The 15,348-nt window shown below is 32.8% G+C and overlaps 1 protein-coding gene across 4 annotated transcripts in view; it reads left to right on the top strand.

Annotated features, from left to right (window-relative positions):
* The window catches only part of ANKRD17 (ankyrin repeat domain 17), a 161,562-nt gene that overhangs the window by 116,513 nt on the left and 29,701 nt on the right, over positions 1 to 15,348 (top strand). For all 4 annotated transcript variants that reach the window (XM_035004815.1, XM_035004816.1, XM_035004818.1 and 1 more), the window contains 8 exons: positions 1,408 to 1,519; positions 1,671 to 1,816; positions 5,860 to 6,002; positions 6,574 to 6,787; positions 7,279 to 7,454; positions 8,580 to 8,742; positions 11,038 to 11,133; positions 12,647 to 12,763. In XM_035004815.1, coding sequence (XP_034860706.1) covers positions 1,408 to 1,519; positions 1,671 to 1,816; positions 5,860 to 6,002; positions 6,574 to 6,787; positions 7,279 to 7,454; positions 8,580 to 8,742; positions 11,038 to 11,133; positions 12,647 to 12,763 — 1,167 coding nt within the window. The remainder of the gene's footprint in view (positions 1 to 1,407; positions 1,520 to 1,670; positions 1,817 to 5,859; positions 6,003 to 6,573; positions 6,788 to 7,278; positions 7,455 to 8,579; positions 8,743 to 11,037; positions 11,134 to 12,646; positions 12,764 to 15,348) is intronic.

Genomic DNA, 15,348 nt, shown 5'->3' on the forward strand with positions numbered 1-15,348 from the left:
TGAAATTTAAAATTTTCTAGTAACCACATTAAAAAAAGCAAAACAAAATAGGTGAAATACATTATAAGAATATATTTTATTTAGCTTCATATATCCATAATATTATTGTTTAAACATGTAATCCATAAAACCAAAAAACTGAGATATTTTACATTTTTATTTCATACTAAAGGTCTTCAAAATTCAGTCTATCTGTTCTACGTACAGCTTAGAGTGGTCACATATATAGCTATATTTCTAGTACAATAGCCACATATTGCTAGTAGTTACCTTTCTTTAGTAGCATAAGTTTAGAGTACCAAGTATGAAGACTTTGTTCATGAAATAAGTATTTTAAACTATAATGGAGTATGGCCAGTAAATCCAGTACTGGTCACTATCATTAGCAGAAGTCAGAGGTAAATCTTATATAAAGCATTATGTGTCAGTTATGATTGTCTTTGGCTTTCAAAATATTCTGTATATTACGTATTTTTCTTTGTTGTTCTTTAAGTATTTTGGGGCTTTGTTCTCAACTGCAGTTAAGTTACTTGGAAGCCCTTTTTTCATATCAAGGCTTGCTTTTCAGCTTTGTTAGGTGGGCCTAGAACAGCTAATTTGACCCCACTGCTGAGGATTTTACTTGATGTTCTGTGTGTTTTGATGTATCTCTACTCTGGCTGGTGGGAACCAAACTATTGCCGGCCCTGTGTAAGCTCTGAGTGTTGTTATGCCTTCTGGTGGTCTCTCCTTGGCCTCTCATAATTTTCCTCATGCACATGTGCTGATCAGAACTCAGCTGAAAGCCTCAGCCGAAGACCCTCTGCAGATACCTAGAGTAAAAATTTTTCATGCTTTCCTCTCCAGTAGTCCGCCCCATGAATTCTAGCCATCCTGACCACTCCAAACTGTTTTCTCAACTCAGGGAGATTGCCAGGCTGTTTTTGGGTACCCTCTCTGCACACAGCAGCCTTGAAACTCTCCAGGCAATAAGTCGAGTTTAATCCTTTCTACCCTTGGAGATCACTGCCATGCACTGCTTATCTAAACACCATCATTTCAAATAGTTTGTCCTTTTCTTTTCGGTTGTTTGAGATAGGAAGACAGATCTTTTCTATGCTACTCCATTAATGGCTAGAAGCAAAAGTGAGTCCAACGCTATTTCTTTTAATCATGTAGTTGTAAATAGCATATGGTTGAAAATCATACTTTTTTTCCTTCATGCTTAAGAATTGCCCATAAAGTTCAAATGTTATTTTATAGCCTTTACAAAATCACAAGTTAGCCACTGATGGAAAAAAACAACTTAATATCCAAATGTTTGATACAGTAGAATGGTACATCTGTGTCTGTATTTGGTATAAGTATATATTATATAATCTGTTATTTTAAAATTAATAAGCTAATCAAAAAATTAATTTTTTACAGACTGAAAGTAATCATGATACGGCGCTAACACTGGCCTGTGCTGGTGGTCATGAGGAACTGGTACAAACACTGCTAGAGAGAGGAGCTAGTATTGAGCACCGAGACAAGAAAGGTAGGGCTTAGGTTTGTTAATTTTTTTTCTGGAATATTTGTGTTCTGTGAAGAAATACTACTTCCAGCCCTATTGTGATAGTTACATATAATGAAAAACAGTGGGGTTTTTTTGCTTAGCATGTAGTAAGAAGATCATTATTTTTTTCCAGGTTTTACTCCACTTATCTTGGCTGCCACAGCTGGTCATGTTGGTGTTGTGGAAATATTGCTGGACAATGGTGCAGACATTGAAGCCCAGTCAGAAAGAACCAAGGACACACCGCTATCTTTGGCTTGTTCTGGGGGAAGACAGGAGGTAACATTTTCCCCAGTGAAATATTTGTCCATCTGTTTAGCAAATATATATTTTAACTTACATGATTTGATGGGAATAATGGATTGACATCTGGATTCATTTATCACAGTAACTGTTTTTTGCTAATAGGTAATAATTTTCAAGTATTTTGTTAGCATAAGCCATCATGTCTGCAAAGTCATGTTTAAACATTATTATGTTCATCTAAAAGTAGTACCTGCCATAGGAATCCCTATGTGTTGCATTCAGGCTAAGGGAGTGATTAAGCCATTCCAAATCAAATCTGTAAACTCCTGATAAGCAGGGCCTATAGTCACTCATCTTTTCCTATCCTAGAGTACCTGGCATGAAAAGTACTTAAGCTCAGCCTCTGTTGCTCTCTATCTATAAGATTAGTAGGGAATTAAGAGAATTCAGTTTTTAGTTGTTCTTTTCATTTTTCCCCCCCTCCTTCTCAACTCTGGAAGAAAGATTCTCAGATAAGATTATATGACCTTTTCATTTTTTAAGTAGGGTAGAACAGCCGGTGCAATCAGGTATAGGCCCAAGAAGTTATAGCTTTATACCCATGTGTGTCTTCTTCTGGAATTTAATGATCAGCTGGACAACCTAATTTTTTAAATCCGTTTTTTAAATCCAGTTGTAAGGATTTTGATTAGCTGGTTGTGCTGTCTCTATGGACTGACAACTTCTCAGTTAGGGAGTTGTTGAATCTTAGACTTAAGAAGTACCCTAGATCATGCAGGTCAGTTTCTTACTCAGCTTAAAAATGTCTTGCTTTTTTTTCACCATCCTGTTACAAAGGTTTCCTGTTTATCAAGCCTGAGTTATGCCTTCCCTAAGTTTCCCCACTATTCTTAATTCTATTCTTTGAATTAATGGAAAGAGGTTTATACCCTCTTGTATCTACAGATATTTGAGTCTGTATCTGCCAGTTACCTATTCTCTATTTGAAGTGTGTCCTGTCTTTTGATTATTAGCTTGAAGATATCTTTTCCAAATCCCTCACCTGGCTGTTTTACCCATTATGTCCATATCCTTCCTGAAATATTATGTCTAAATTATTCTGGCCAGTGAAGTGGTAGATTATTACCTCCCTGTTTGCGCATCTTAAACTGCCTCCCCCCCGCCCCGCCTCCGTCCTTTGCCTATCATATCACATCAGGTTATATTGAACTCAAATCAGCTAAACCCACTAGAGTTTTTTAGTAAACTAGAAGATAAAAATTCTTTAAGAGATAGAATAATTCTTGCACAGAAAGATTGGAAAATCTAATAAAATGGTACATGAATAGAAAGTGATCCTTTATCTTGTGGATTAAAAAGAATTGGAGCCTAGTGATAATACAGTTTTTTGTTTGTTTTTTCCATAAAATTTTTGCTTTGGCCGATCTATAATTTTTAAATGTATGATTTTTGCTCCTTTATATTTGGAGTAGATAATTATATGTGTGGACAATTAGATGTACTTGTTTCTACAGATGTTCTGCATAGGAGACATCTCTGTCTCTACTATGCTGTTCCTTCTGGTTGATAATGTGAATACATTTGTATCATTTTTTTCCCCCTGTATTTCACAGTAGAGGTGATTGATATATTAAAAGAATTTTAACCCAAATGATAGGAAGTAAGATAGTAAAAAAATAAGCTACTTGAATTGATAAATAATCTCTGCCACATCAGACAATGTAGAGATCCCCATTAATCTCAAATTGAAATGTTATGGCAGAACTTTTTACAATTAATAATAACATTAAATTGAAAAACTTAGTTGGAAATGTAAATGCTTCGGTTTTAGAATATAATGAAAGTAAAATTTTGATTTAACTGAAATTTTCAATCATTACATAGCTTGAAATAATTCTTGCTTTATATGATAAGAAATTTTTCAATGTTGAATTAAAAAGAAATCATTTGATTTCCTTCCTCTCAAAGCAATATTAAAACCAATAGCATACTATAATCTTTATATATTCTTATTAAAATGTAACAAATGAGGTTGTAACAGATATAGAAGTTTTTTAGGGTAATAATTTTGCCTATAACACTCTGTTGCTTTGATTTGGTGTCATTGGAACAGTTAAGTATTTTGAAGTAATTAAACAGTGGAAACTCATTTTACTATAAAGTCACAAACTAATTTATATTGAGTGTTTATTACTTTCTCGGAATAGACCATTCCCTTTGAGAGATAACTAAGGTCAGTTATCTTTGCATAATGGAATTAGTAACTTTAGAAATTTGATTACGGTTTTTTACTTTCTTGCTTAAGGGACTCTGTAAAATAAAACAGCATAATGCCATTTTTTGGTCTTGTTTTTATAACCTTGTAGCATAAGCCACCTAGTGTTATTGGCTCTAAGAGCAAAAAAGTGATGGACAGAAGTCATAATCTAAAATTGGTCATAGCTTTATTCAAATAAGTAAAGTTTCAGCTTATATGTTAAGACAAAGCACTGTTCATTAACATTTATTTGTTATTTCCCAGTTAGTATTTTAGGATATTTTACTAGTACTAAGAGAAAGGTAAGAGCTGCGATCTTGGATAATCTTTAACTTTTCTTTGCCTCATTTGTAAAATGAAGGTGAAAATACTAGTACTTGTGTCAGAGTTGTTTTGTGCATTAAATGGCATAATGGAAAAAGATGCCAATAAGTACTTCAATAAATGGTAAATATTTTTTAGCTATCAGGGAATGCAGATTAAGACCCCAGTGGGTTACCACCACACACCCAACTACAATGGCTATAAAATGATAAAGACCGGCAATACCAATCTTGCCAAGGATGTGGAGCAACCAGGACTTACTTATTATTTGTGGGAGTGTAAATGGTACAACCACTTTCAGAAAAGGTCTGGCAATTTCTTATAAAACTAAACATACATCCAAAATTCTACTAGGTAGAACCCATGAGCAGTGAAAATGTATTTCTGAAAGAACAGCAACTTTATTCAAAATTGCCAAAAACTAGGGACTTCAAAGGTGTTCATCAGTAGGAGAATAGATAAACTGTTGTATATTCATATAATGGAATGCTACACAATACACAGAAATGACTCTCAAACACTGTGATTTCATCTATACGAAGATCTAAGATAGATAAAACTAGCCTATAGGTGGGATTAACTGGGAAAGGGGCATGAGTAAATAACAGGGATTTAGGTTACATTAGCTTTATGCATTTGTTCAGTACTCAGTAAATGTACACTTAAGTTTTGAGCGTTTGCTCTAAGTTACAAATTTTACCCCCAAAATTTGAAAACAAGTAATATTCTAGATAACGATACATATGCTGATGTATTTTAAGGAAAATTGCAGCCGTCTACAATTTACTTTGAAATGAAATGTATCAAAAAAATGAACAAATAGATAATGATAAAGTAAGTATAGTAGAATATTAATGGTAGAATCTAGGTAGTGAATATATGTAAATTTCTTAAACTTCTCTGTATGTTTAGAAATTTTTGTAATAAAATGTTGGGGAAAAAATAAGCATTAGCTTTATTCCAAGTTTTTAAACATTTAGCTATTGATTATAAATTTAAAAAAATATTTTAAAGAGGGGCACCTGGCTGGCTCAGTTGCTAGAGCATGAGACTCTTAATCACAGGGTTGTAATTTCAAGCTTACAAAATCTTAAAAAAAAAAAAATCTTAAAAAAAAATCCTAAGGACATTTGCATATATAAGTGAAAAACTTTTATTTTATTTTACCACTATGTGATATAGTAACAGAAATAGTAATTTTTAAAATAGCATTGCACAACAGCACACTGAGATCCAGCAGATCTGAGATCCAGACCTTGCATGAACACACTGTGTTATTTTAGCACATTCCAAAATGGATATTAATTGAGAAGCTAGGTTTCTGTTGCTTCTAAGACCTATTGCTATCATTTGAGGCCGATTTTGTGCAAAGGATCAAAAAAGGACTTTCCTCTTTTTTTTCTTCTACGATATATCAGAAAAAATAAATCAGAAATGCACACCTTGCAAATTGTTTCACCATAAGAAAACACAACTTTTCCTCTTTTCTTTTCAGGTGGTGGAGCTATTGTTAGCTCGAGGGGCAAACAAAGAGCACAGGAATGTTTCTGATTATACACCTCTAAGCCTGGCTGCTTCTGGTGGCTATGTGAACATTATCAAAATATTACTAAATGCAGGAGCTGAGATTAATTCTAGGCAAGTTTTATTCTCTCTCTATAAGCCCCTTAAGAGTGTTACGGTAAAGCTATTTGTAGAACACTTATATTTTTAATGCCATATTTAGGAAATGCCTTCATTACAAATTTAGAATCCAAATTGTTGGAGATTATTTTAAGATTAATTTTATTTAAGTATTTAAAACTATTGATATAAACTTGAAAAAACACCACTTACTCTATTTCTAATGGTACTAAGAGTAAACACAGTTTTCTTAGGAGTTTTTATTAAGCAAGTATATGCTTTAGGATGGAAAATTCATCTTAATAATAACTTAATAATTTAATAATCACTTTTCGGCCCAAGTCATTATGTTGAATGAGATACAGAAAGTATTCTAGTTCTAAGGTGGTAAACGATTTCTAGTGGAGTCTTGGTAGTATCTCACAGACTTACTAGGGCTGAGAAAAATTATTATTTTAAATAATCCTGTAAAATAAAGAATCTTAAATAAATCCTGAAATAGAATTCTCTAGAGTTCATCCAATTTTTCTGGGAAATTTAAAATTTTTATTCTTTCCCTTTGTTCTCCCCATACCTCCACCCCCAGAACTGGTAGCAAATTGGGCATTTCTCCTCTGATGTTAGCAGCTATGAATGGGCACACAGCTGCTGTTAAGCTCCTGTTAGACATGGGCTCTGACATAAATGCTCAAATAGAAACCAATCGGAACACTGCCCTTACCTTAGCCTGCTTCCAAGGAAGGACTGAAGTGGTTAGTCTTCTGCTTGATAGAAAAGCAAATGTGGAACACAGAGCTAAGGTAAGAAAAAGTCTGAGATTTATACATGGATTTATTGCTTTAATATTTAAGGTGTACAGTAGCATTATGCTAATTATATTATTATTTTCTAGTAACATATTTATCTTACATGTATTTAATCAGAAATCATTCTGTGTATTCAAGCACTCTTGAAAATACCTCAATAAATTTTTATAGGTAATAATGACATTAGGGTTATCAGCTAGAAAATATGTACTATTAGGAAAGAAGAGAGGAAACATTGATTAACGCCAGTTATATGCCAAGTGCTTTCATCTTACACAATTTTTTTTTTTCACAATAAACTGGCATTGCATAGAATATCGTTCAGTAGATCACACTGTAACTCAGGCTAGTGGTGTCAGTGCTGAAATTTAGTTGTCAGTCTTTGCAACGACTGTATCATGTTGCTCCCCAGATTGTTCTTTAAACATTTTAGCTCTTTTCAGTCTCTTATGTGTAGTTGTTGTTGTTGTTTTCACTAAACCTAGACTGGCCTCACACCACTAATGGAAGCTGCCTCTGGTGGATATGCAGAGGTGGGCCGAGTTCTTTTGGATAAAGGTGCTGATGTTAATGCCCCTCCAGTGCCCTCTTCGAGAGATACAGCTTTAACCATAGCAGCAGATAAAGGGCATTATAAATTCTGTGAGCTTCTCATTGGCAGGTATGATATTACCATACTCTTCATACGTGACTGTGGTGTTACTAGTGATTTCTATTCTCTCTGGTCATATTGTACTATTAAAAAATCAAATGTGATTACTTCCTCTATAAACTACAAGTGCATGTTTTGTTTTATTTTTTAGACCTACTTCTGTTATTTCCCACCTATCCAGAGCTATGCTACATTGTCTGATTTATTTCAGTGCAACCTAAAAATACTTCTTTTCTTCTTTTCTTGGGTGTGTATATACTTTTAAAGCACTATAATAAGCTGTTTGAACATCCAGCTGTTGTCCTCCATATTCACATCTCCCACACAGTTTGAGTTTTCGAAAAAGAGTATCACTTGAAATCTTAAAAGCCTAGCAGCAGTCTAAGGTTTATTGCTGATTTTTCTTGTTTTTTGTTTGGTTAAATAACAGGGCTTTTAAGTGACAGTTTTGGAACTGTTCAAGGTATCAGAAAGAATCCAGGAGAATTCCTGCTTTCAGTCACTTAGAAGTTGCCTGCCAGTCTTCCAGAGATGCTTGTCTGCGTACTTGGATTTCCTACTTTAACAGTCTTGAAGACATTTGCATGGTGTCCTAAGCAGTAGTATTTAGTAGTAGCTCCTGTCACCTGTTATTCACCTTGAGTCTTACTTACCATGATGCCCACTGTGTGCTAAACCTGCATGTTATTTTTAGATTCATTCTTTTCGGAAGCCACATAATACAAATACATGCATACAAGTAATATGAAATAGATACAAGTGCCTCGTAGGATACTGTTTATGTCTCTTTCATACTGTTTATTTAATGTATCGATTATGCTATTAACAGGATGTACTTTTTTATTTTTTACTAAATAAAATTCACATTTTCTCAGGATTGAAACTCAGAATTACGCAGTTATTATTTTTAAAATAAGAAAAGCAATTACTAGTATATTATTTTTTAGTTTGATGACTTTTAAATTTGATGATTAGAAATTCTTTGTAATTTTGAGAGAAGAATGTATTTTAGTCCCTCAATATTGTAATTTTTAATTTTCATAGAATATTTTTCATAATTTTATAGTTGATTTTTATTGTTATTTCTGTCATTCCATTTCATTTTAAACAATGACATCTGTGTTATTCATTTAGAGGAGCTCACATTGATGTACGTAACAAGAAGGGGAACACTCCATTGTGGCTAGCAGCAAATGGTGGACATCTTGATGTGGTTCAGTTACTGGTGCAAGCAGGTGCAGATGTGGATGCAGCAGACAACCGCAAGATAACTCCTCTTATGGCAGCATTTAGGAAGGTAGAAGTCTTTCATCCTCATTCACTTGAATGTTTTTCACTTAGGCTAGAAGGTGTATAGTTTAGTGATTACTATGAAAGTGGTAAAATAATATGCAAATAAACACTGATGTGTTTCAGTGTTGATGGCAACACTTGAAAGGTAGATACAGGTATCCCAGAAAAACCATTAATGTTGATATTGATAAAGCTAAGTAAACTTGTAAAAAGTTGTTCTAAGTATTTTCCAAATCTAGTTGCAAACTTAATCTTTCACAAAATGTAAATCCAGTTAAGAGTAACTTACTACTTACGGATGAATGTTTTCTTGTATTAGCACAGCAGGGAAAAAATTAACTTAAATTGATTTTATTTATAATCATTTGCTTTAATTACTAGGAATAAGAGAATTAAATAATGAAAACCCAGCTACCAGTATTTTGAAATGACTGAAAATCGAACAAACTACATTCAGAAGTAGAAATAAATTTTGTGAAAGAGAAACTTTGTTTTTCTTCCTATAATGCATAGCACAGAGCTGTGTATAAGTAATTTCATTTAATGATTTGGTTGGTCTCTTAAATGCAGTTTTAATTTGTTACTGGGAAAACTGGGTTACTATTTTAGGGTTTATAATTTTAAGCCTTGTCATTTTGAGGCAGGTAGGTAAAATCCCTTGGTAGATTACAAATTATTTGTTGTATTGAAAACTTTTAATATATAATTGCAAAAAATCATCTTTCTCCTTTTTCTCTTATAATTCTCTCTGGCTCCTGTGCTTTATACCACCTCTTCCCTAGGTTTTCTAGACTACCTAGACACTCTGTATGTTTTTTTCCCCACCAGTCAAACTTATGCTTTATCATTGACTATCTGTCTACCTCTTCTCCAAGCAAGCTAATATATCGTTATCAAGTTAATCTTCCTAACCTCTCCACTATGTTAGTATCCTCTTCTAGAACCTTTTCCTTTTTTGTCATCCTTTGAAATCCAATCTTAGTTTGTTATTCACAGCCACCATAAAGCTAGTGCTCTTCAAGCTCATCTCCCATTATGAGTCCCTGATGTGGAGAGTCTTCTCCTTGCTTGGTCTTTTCATTGTTGCTGTCTCTCACATCACCTTTGTTCTCATCTCAGAAATACTCATGTCCTTCCTCATTTCCAGAGTTATTCATTCTTTGGGTATAGTTTAAATCTCCCCTTCTGCAGAAACTCTTCCAATTCTATTTGATCTCACAGTAAGATACTTAATCACCTAAAAGTTGTAGAAGTTCTGCAATGTTATTTCTGTCATTCATTTTGACTAAAATTGTCTTGTTATTACTCTAACATGCATATATCTTATCCTTCCAAATAGATGTAGTTCCTTAAGAACAGTGTTCATCTTTTATATTCTTTTGTATTCATTCCATTATTTTTTTAGTACCTTACCATGTGCTACTGTAATGGTTGGGATATTACATTGTACAGAGTGCAGCAGTTGCACTTTTTAAGAAATGTAGAATTTAATTGGGGAGGTAAGATCCACACACAAAGTCAGGTAACTGTGTGAGGTGTCCCATATAATTTAAATACTGTAGAAGTGTTGGCGAGATAGCAAGGAATGATGCAAATGGCATTGAACTATTCATTAAAAGATAGGAATAATTTAAAAAGATGTAGGTGGTGGAAAGGAAGAGATAGAGAAATATAGGACACAGTCTGTTTAACCAGACTGGCTAATTTGTAGGCGTTGTGTTCAGAGAGTAATAGTGTAGATTGGAGAAAGTTAGAGTCTCTTGAGCACTGGTCTAAGGATTTTGAGCTTAGTGAACTGTGAATAATATAATCATAGCTCATGTTTTAGGAAAGTGTATTTTATTCCTCTTATGCTTCTAGTACAGTGCTGTACATTCCATTTTTATCTGAAATAAAGAACAAAATTGTTATTTCTACTATTTTAATGCTTAGAATTAGGATGCTCACTTATGAGTTAGCTAGAAACAAATGAGGTTTTGTTTTTGTTTTTTTTTTTCTTTCAGACATACCCCCATTTCTTCATACTGATTTTTGGTTTATTGGTTTTTTATTAATTGTTGTTTAGAATTTTAGGTCAGGTTATTCTGTACTACTTGGAGGATGGGATGAAAATGAACAGTGTAGATTTAACTTATCAGAACCAAAGTCTGTCTCTTTTTCATTTACAGTGCAAATAATATCTAATTAAGACTTTATTTTGTGGCACTGATGTCAAAGTAATCTTAGATAAGACAGACTGTAGATATACTGAATCCTGTTAGAATTTGTTTTCAATCTGACATTGGTATCTATTTTTTAGGGTCATGTGAAGGTGGTGCGCTACTTAGTCAAAGAAGTCAATCAGTTTCCATCAGATTCTGAATGTATGAGATACATAGCAACCATCACTGATAAGGTAATAATACTGATTAAACTCATCCCACTATATGAGTTAGGGATCCCATTTGGTTATACACACACACACACACACACACTTGTATACATACACATATATACATATATATGTGTGTGTCTCGCACTAAGAAAAAAGCCTTAGTCTAAGCAATAATATGTGTATATAGCAATTTTCATTTATCTAGTATTTGGAGATGAACTATTCTATTTCATAGATGCTTCAGATTATTTACTTACCTAAAAAAGCAATAAAACAGTCTCTGTAATAGAATTTTATTTTTTAAATAGTACTTGAACTAATTAAATTTTTATGTAAACACTAAACAATCTAAAGCAAATATTGTCATTATTCATCAGTGTTGTAATTTATATATATATGTATATCCAAATTGATAACCTTTTCTGAGAGGAACAAGCCCAGTAGGTTTTTTTTTTAAATACCTAAACAAAACTGAGCGTAGTTCTATTTACAGTCATGGGCAAGAAAACTTTAATGTCTTCAGTATTGGAGTAATTGTCAGCTTAAGAATGAATTGGCCAGAATTTTTGCAGGAAAAGTAAAGAAGGTTAAATAAATCCTATTAGACATCTAATTGGGATATTCCCCTGGTGATGTTTTGACTTGGGGTTTATACTTAGGTTTGAATAAAATCCTAAGACATGGCTCTGAAAATGCAAAGAGGTCAATGAATCCAAAAATGTCTTTCTACTACATAATAGTGAGCACTCTTTTTTTCATGGATTTTATTTAACACAGCTAATTCACTGTCTTCCCTGCCTGTACATTCCTCTGTGATAATTAACATTCCTGTTTTGTTTTGTTTTTTGGAGAGGTGGGGAGATAAAAAATAAGGCGTTAGTCTCAATAGGGAAGTAGCCCTTTCCTGTTAAGTAGTGTGTTCTAAGAATGAAATCACTGAGAAAAGTATGTAAGTACCCATGTCTATGATTTCTTTAAGGGCGATTCTTGCACATGAAGTTGTAGCAACAAAGCTTAAATCTTTGAGAACAATTACTGCCAATTAAGTACTTTAACATTTTTTAAACCCATTTTTTTGTTGACATTGACCTTCTCCTTTAGCCCATTGACCAGCTGGCATAAAGTATTGCAGCTCTGTTTGCTCTATGATTTTTTCCATTGAAATGTTAGGAGTAAATAATTTTAGTTTCCAAAGTACCAGTCAAATGGATATTATTTTGAAGGACAGTAGAGGCTCTTTGCTTGTGTATTTTAAAAAACATATACCAGGGTGCCTGGCTGGCTCAGTCAGTAGAGCATGAGATTCTTGATCTCAGAATCATGAGTTTGAGCCCCATGTTGGATGTAGAGATTATAAAGAAATAAACTTAAAAAATATACACCATTCGTATTATAATTGTACCCTTTTTTGCCCTACCACTAATTTTTATTGCTTATGTTCATTCAAGTACCTTAATTATCATCGTGTTTTCAGGAATCTCTCTAAATGTGAATTGTTTTTTGAGGCTGCAAACATCTTAATTTTTTATTTTAGGAGATGCTGAAGAAGTGTCATCTTTGTATGGAATCAATAGTACAAGCCAAAGATAGACAGGCTGCTGAAGCAAACAAAAATGCCAGCATTTTATTAGAGGAGTTAGACTTGGAAAAGGTAATGATAACCTTTACATATAAAAAGTTCCTTTTCCTCTTTTGCCTTCCCCCTAATTGTAATCTATTGTTTTTTGGTTTTATTTCATTTTGTTTTTGCTTTAACCAATGCACATGTTTTTTCCTCCCAAGTTTGGCTCAGGTAGAGAGAATTATGACTATTTTAAATATCATTAAAATAACTTTCTTTGTAATCAAATTAACAAAATTTTATTATAGGAATTGCATTGATCTGGAAGTCAGAAAACCTAACCTCAATAATCAAGTTTAGTCTTACCTCAAAGAATGATCTCTTAATCCCCATCCAAATTGATCTTTCATTGATCCTAGACCTTGTAATTTATTGCCAACAGATTTATCAGACGTACCGAATGCATTACCATCACATAACCAACCAGTGAATTACAACCACTTGGTGGAATGTTTAATGAGTACATTTTTTAAATGGATGATTTGTCTTATACTTTTCTCTTTCAGGTAGAACAGCATCATTCCCATCTATTTCCATAGGGAGTAAAATACTATAAACAACATTTGGTTTTGACAATCCTGTAGCTCCTTTCTCCCCCTTCCTATTAGTGACTCTATATTCTAGAATGTAATACAAATAGTAATCACAGCAGGAGAAGAGTTGGGATACATATTCTGCCATATTTCATCTTTTATAAAAAGGTTAAAAATGCTATAAAAATTTTTTAACTGCTATGAAACTTAACAAGTACTGTTTAAATTTATAAAGGCTATCCAGTGATAATTTTAACTTTTTGACTTGAGTCAGTTCCCTTCTTTTTTAGTGTATTTGCTGACTTTGTTAAACTATAAATTTCAACTTACATAAACAAAAAATGAATTATTTTAAAGATTTTATTCTAATTTAAATGTGAAAATACACTTATTTTTCAGAAAATATATTTAATATTGGAGGTTCTTCATTTAAAAAGATCTGGTTTAAATTCCGATCAAACAAATTAGTTTTTTGGCCATTTTGAAATTTTAAAAGAATGTGAGCACATTGAGAGGTAGATATTTATAATCATTATAACAATTACTTGACCTATTTTCATATTCAGTCTTATACTTATTTAATGCCTACTAAATACCAAGCAGTATAATAAGACCAAGTTGTATGATAAAATATGTATTATTTTAGTCTTCTCACTAAAAAATATTACTACCTTCCTCTTACAGATGGATAAACTAAATCTGTGGGAAATTAAGTAACTTGCTTACGCTATAGTAGGGTTTGAACCCAGTTTTTTTTTTCATTCCAAATTCCCAGGTTCCTACTCTTAATTGAACATAACCTACCTCTTGGTTCTTTGTTCCCAAAGTATTATAATATCCTGTTTTGGCATTACTCTCCTATTTTTACATCTTAGAACTCTCCTGTCTCTTAAGTTATTTCATGATACTGTTTCTTTTTGCATTTTTATAAATCTAGAAAGCATCCTTTCTATAGCTGAGACATACGTATCTGTTTTTACATAAAATCTTTAATTTTTTCATGCCTTGATATTTATACATTACAGTAAATACATCTAGGAATTTATTGCATACCTATAGATTATAAAGTCAGGAAGCAATTTATAGGAGACATCTTTTTTAAAATATCTGTTCTCAATCAACTTCAGTTTTTTTCTTTATTACAGTGTGTTCAGTTTAAACTGAAATATGCAAAGATAACTAAAGAAAAGCATATGTCACCATTGTAACATTTAACGAAAGTTAAAAACCTGGTATGGTAACTGAAGTCTACACCTCTACAATTACCTTTTAAGAATGTACGTGATCTGCCCACCCACGATACTTCTTACACCTCCCAGATCTTATATATATATTTTTTTATTACTTTCTTTGGTCACTTAGCTCCATCCATACTGACCATCCTCTTTTTGCTCTTTCTGTGCCGTCTGCCTTAAATGTCCCTTCATTTGCCTCTTTTTTTAGTCTCCCTTCCACAAACACTCTTACTACTCTTCTTCCCTTCTCTATTTTCACTGTGTAACATTCTAAATACTGTATTTTATTTAGTTATCTTATTTGACTCTACCACTACAATGCATGTACCACAAAATGGTGGCTCGTATGTCATAGGCGCTCAATAGGTAATTCTTGAGCGAATGAATATTCACACATATGGAGATGGTGCACTTTTTTTTAAAAAAAGAATCATGTGAACACATTACTCTAATACTTGCTTTTCCCTCTCCCAGTAATTGATGGATATTGTCAGTTGATAGTGCTTTAAATAACTGCAGAATGTACTCCGTAGTAAGTTTGTTTCCAGTTTTTTGTCACTACAAATAATGTTACAATGAAAATCCTTATACATATTTCCTTATATTTTGGTGCTTTTATTTTTATAGAATAAGTTTCTTCACTTGAGTCAATATATTTTAAATTTGATACTTCTAGAATATTTTCCTACTATTATCAACAACGCAAGTGTCATTTCCTTGAATTCTTTGCAATATTTCTTAACCTTAATGTTAATGCTTTCAAGAACCTCAGATTTAAAGCAAGTCAAAAGCAACTTCTTTCAAATGTCATTTCATATTTTTCCACAATATTAAAACTCAAAGTGAT

This window comes from Mirounga leonina, unplaced genomic scaffold (assembly GCF_011800145.1).
Source record: "Mirounga leonina isolate KUSES-001 unplaced genomic scaffold, KU_Mleo_1.0 Mir_129, whole genome shotgun sequence".
In the NCBI taxonomy this organism is placed as follows: Eukaryota; Metazoa; Chordata; class Mammalia; order Carnivora; family Phocidae; genus Mirounga; species Mirounga leonina.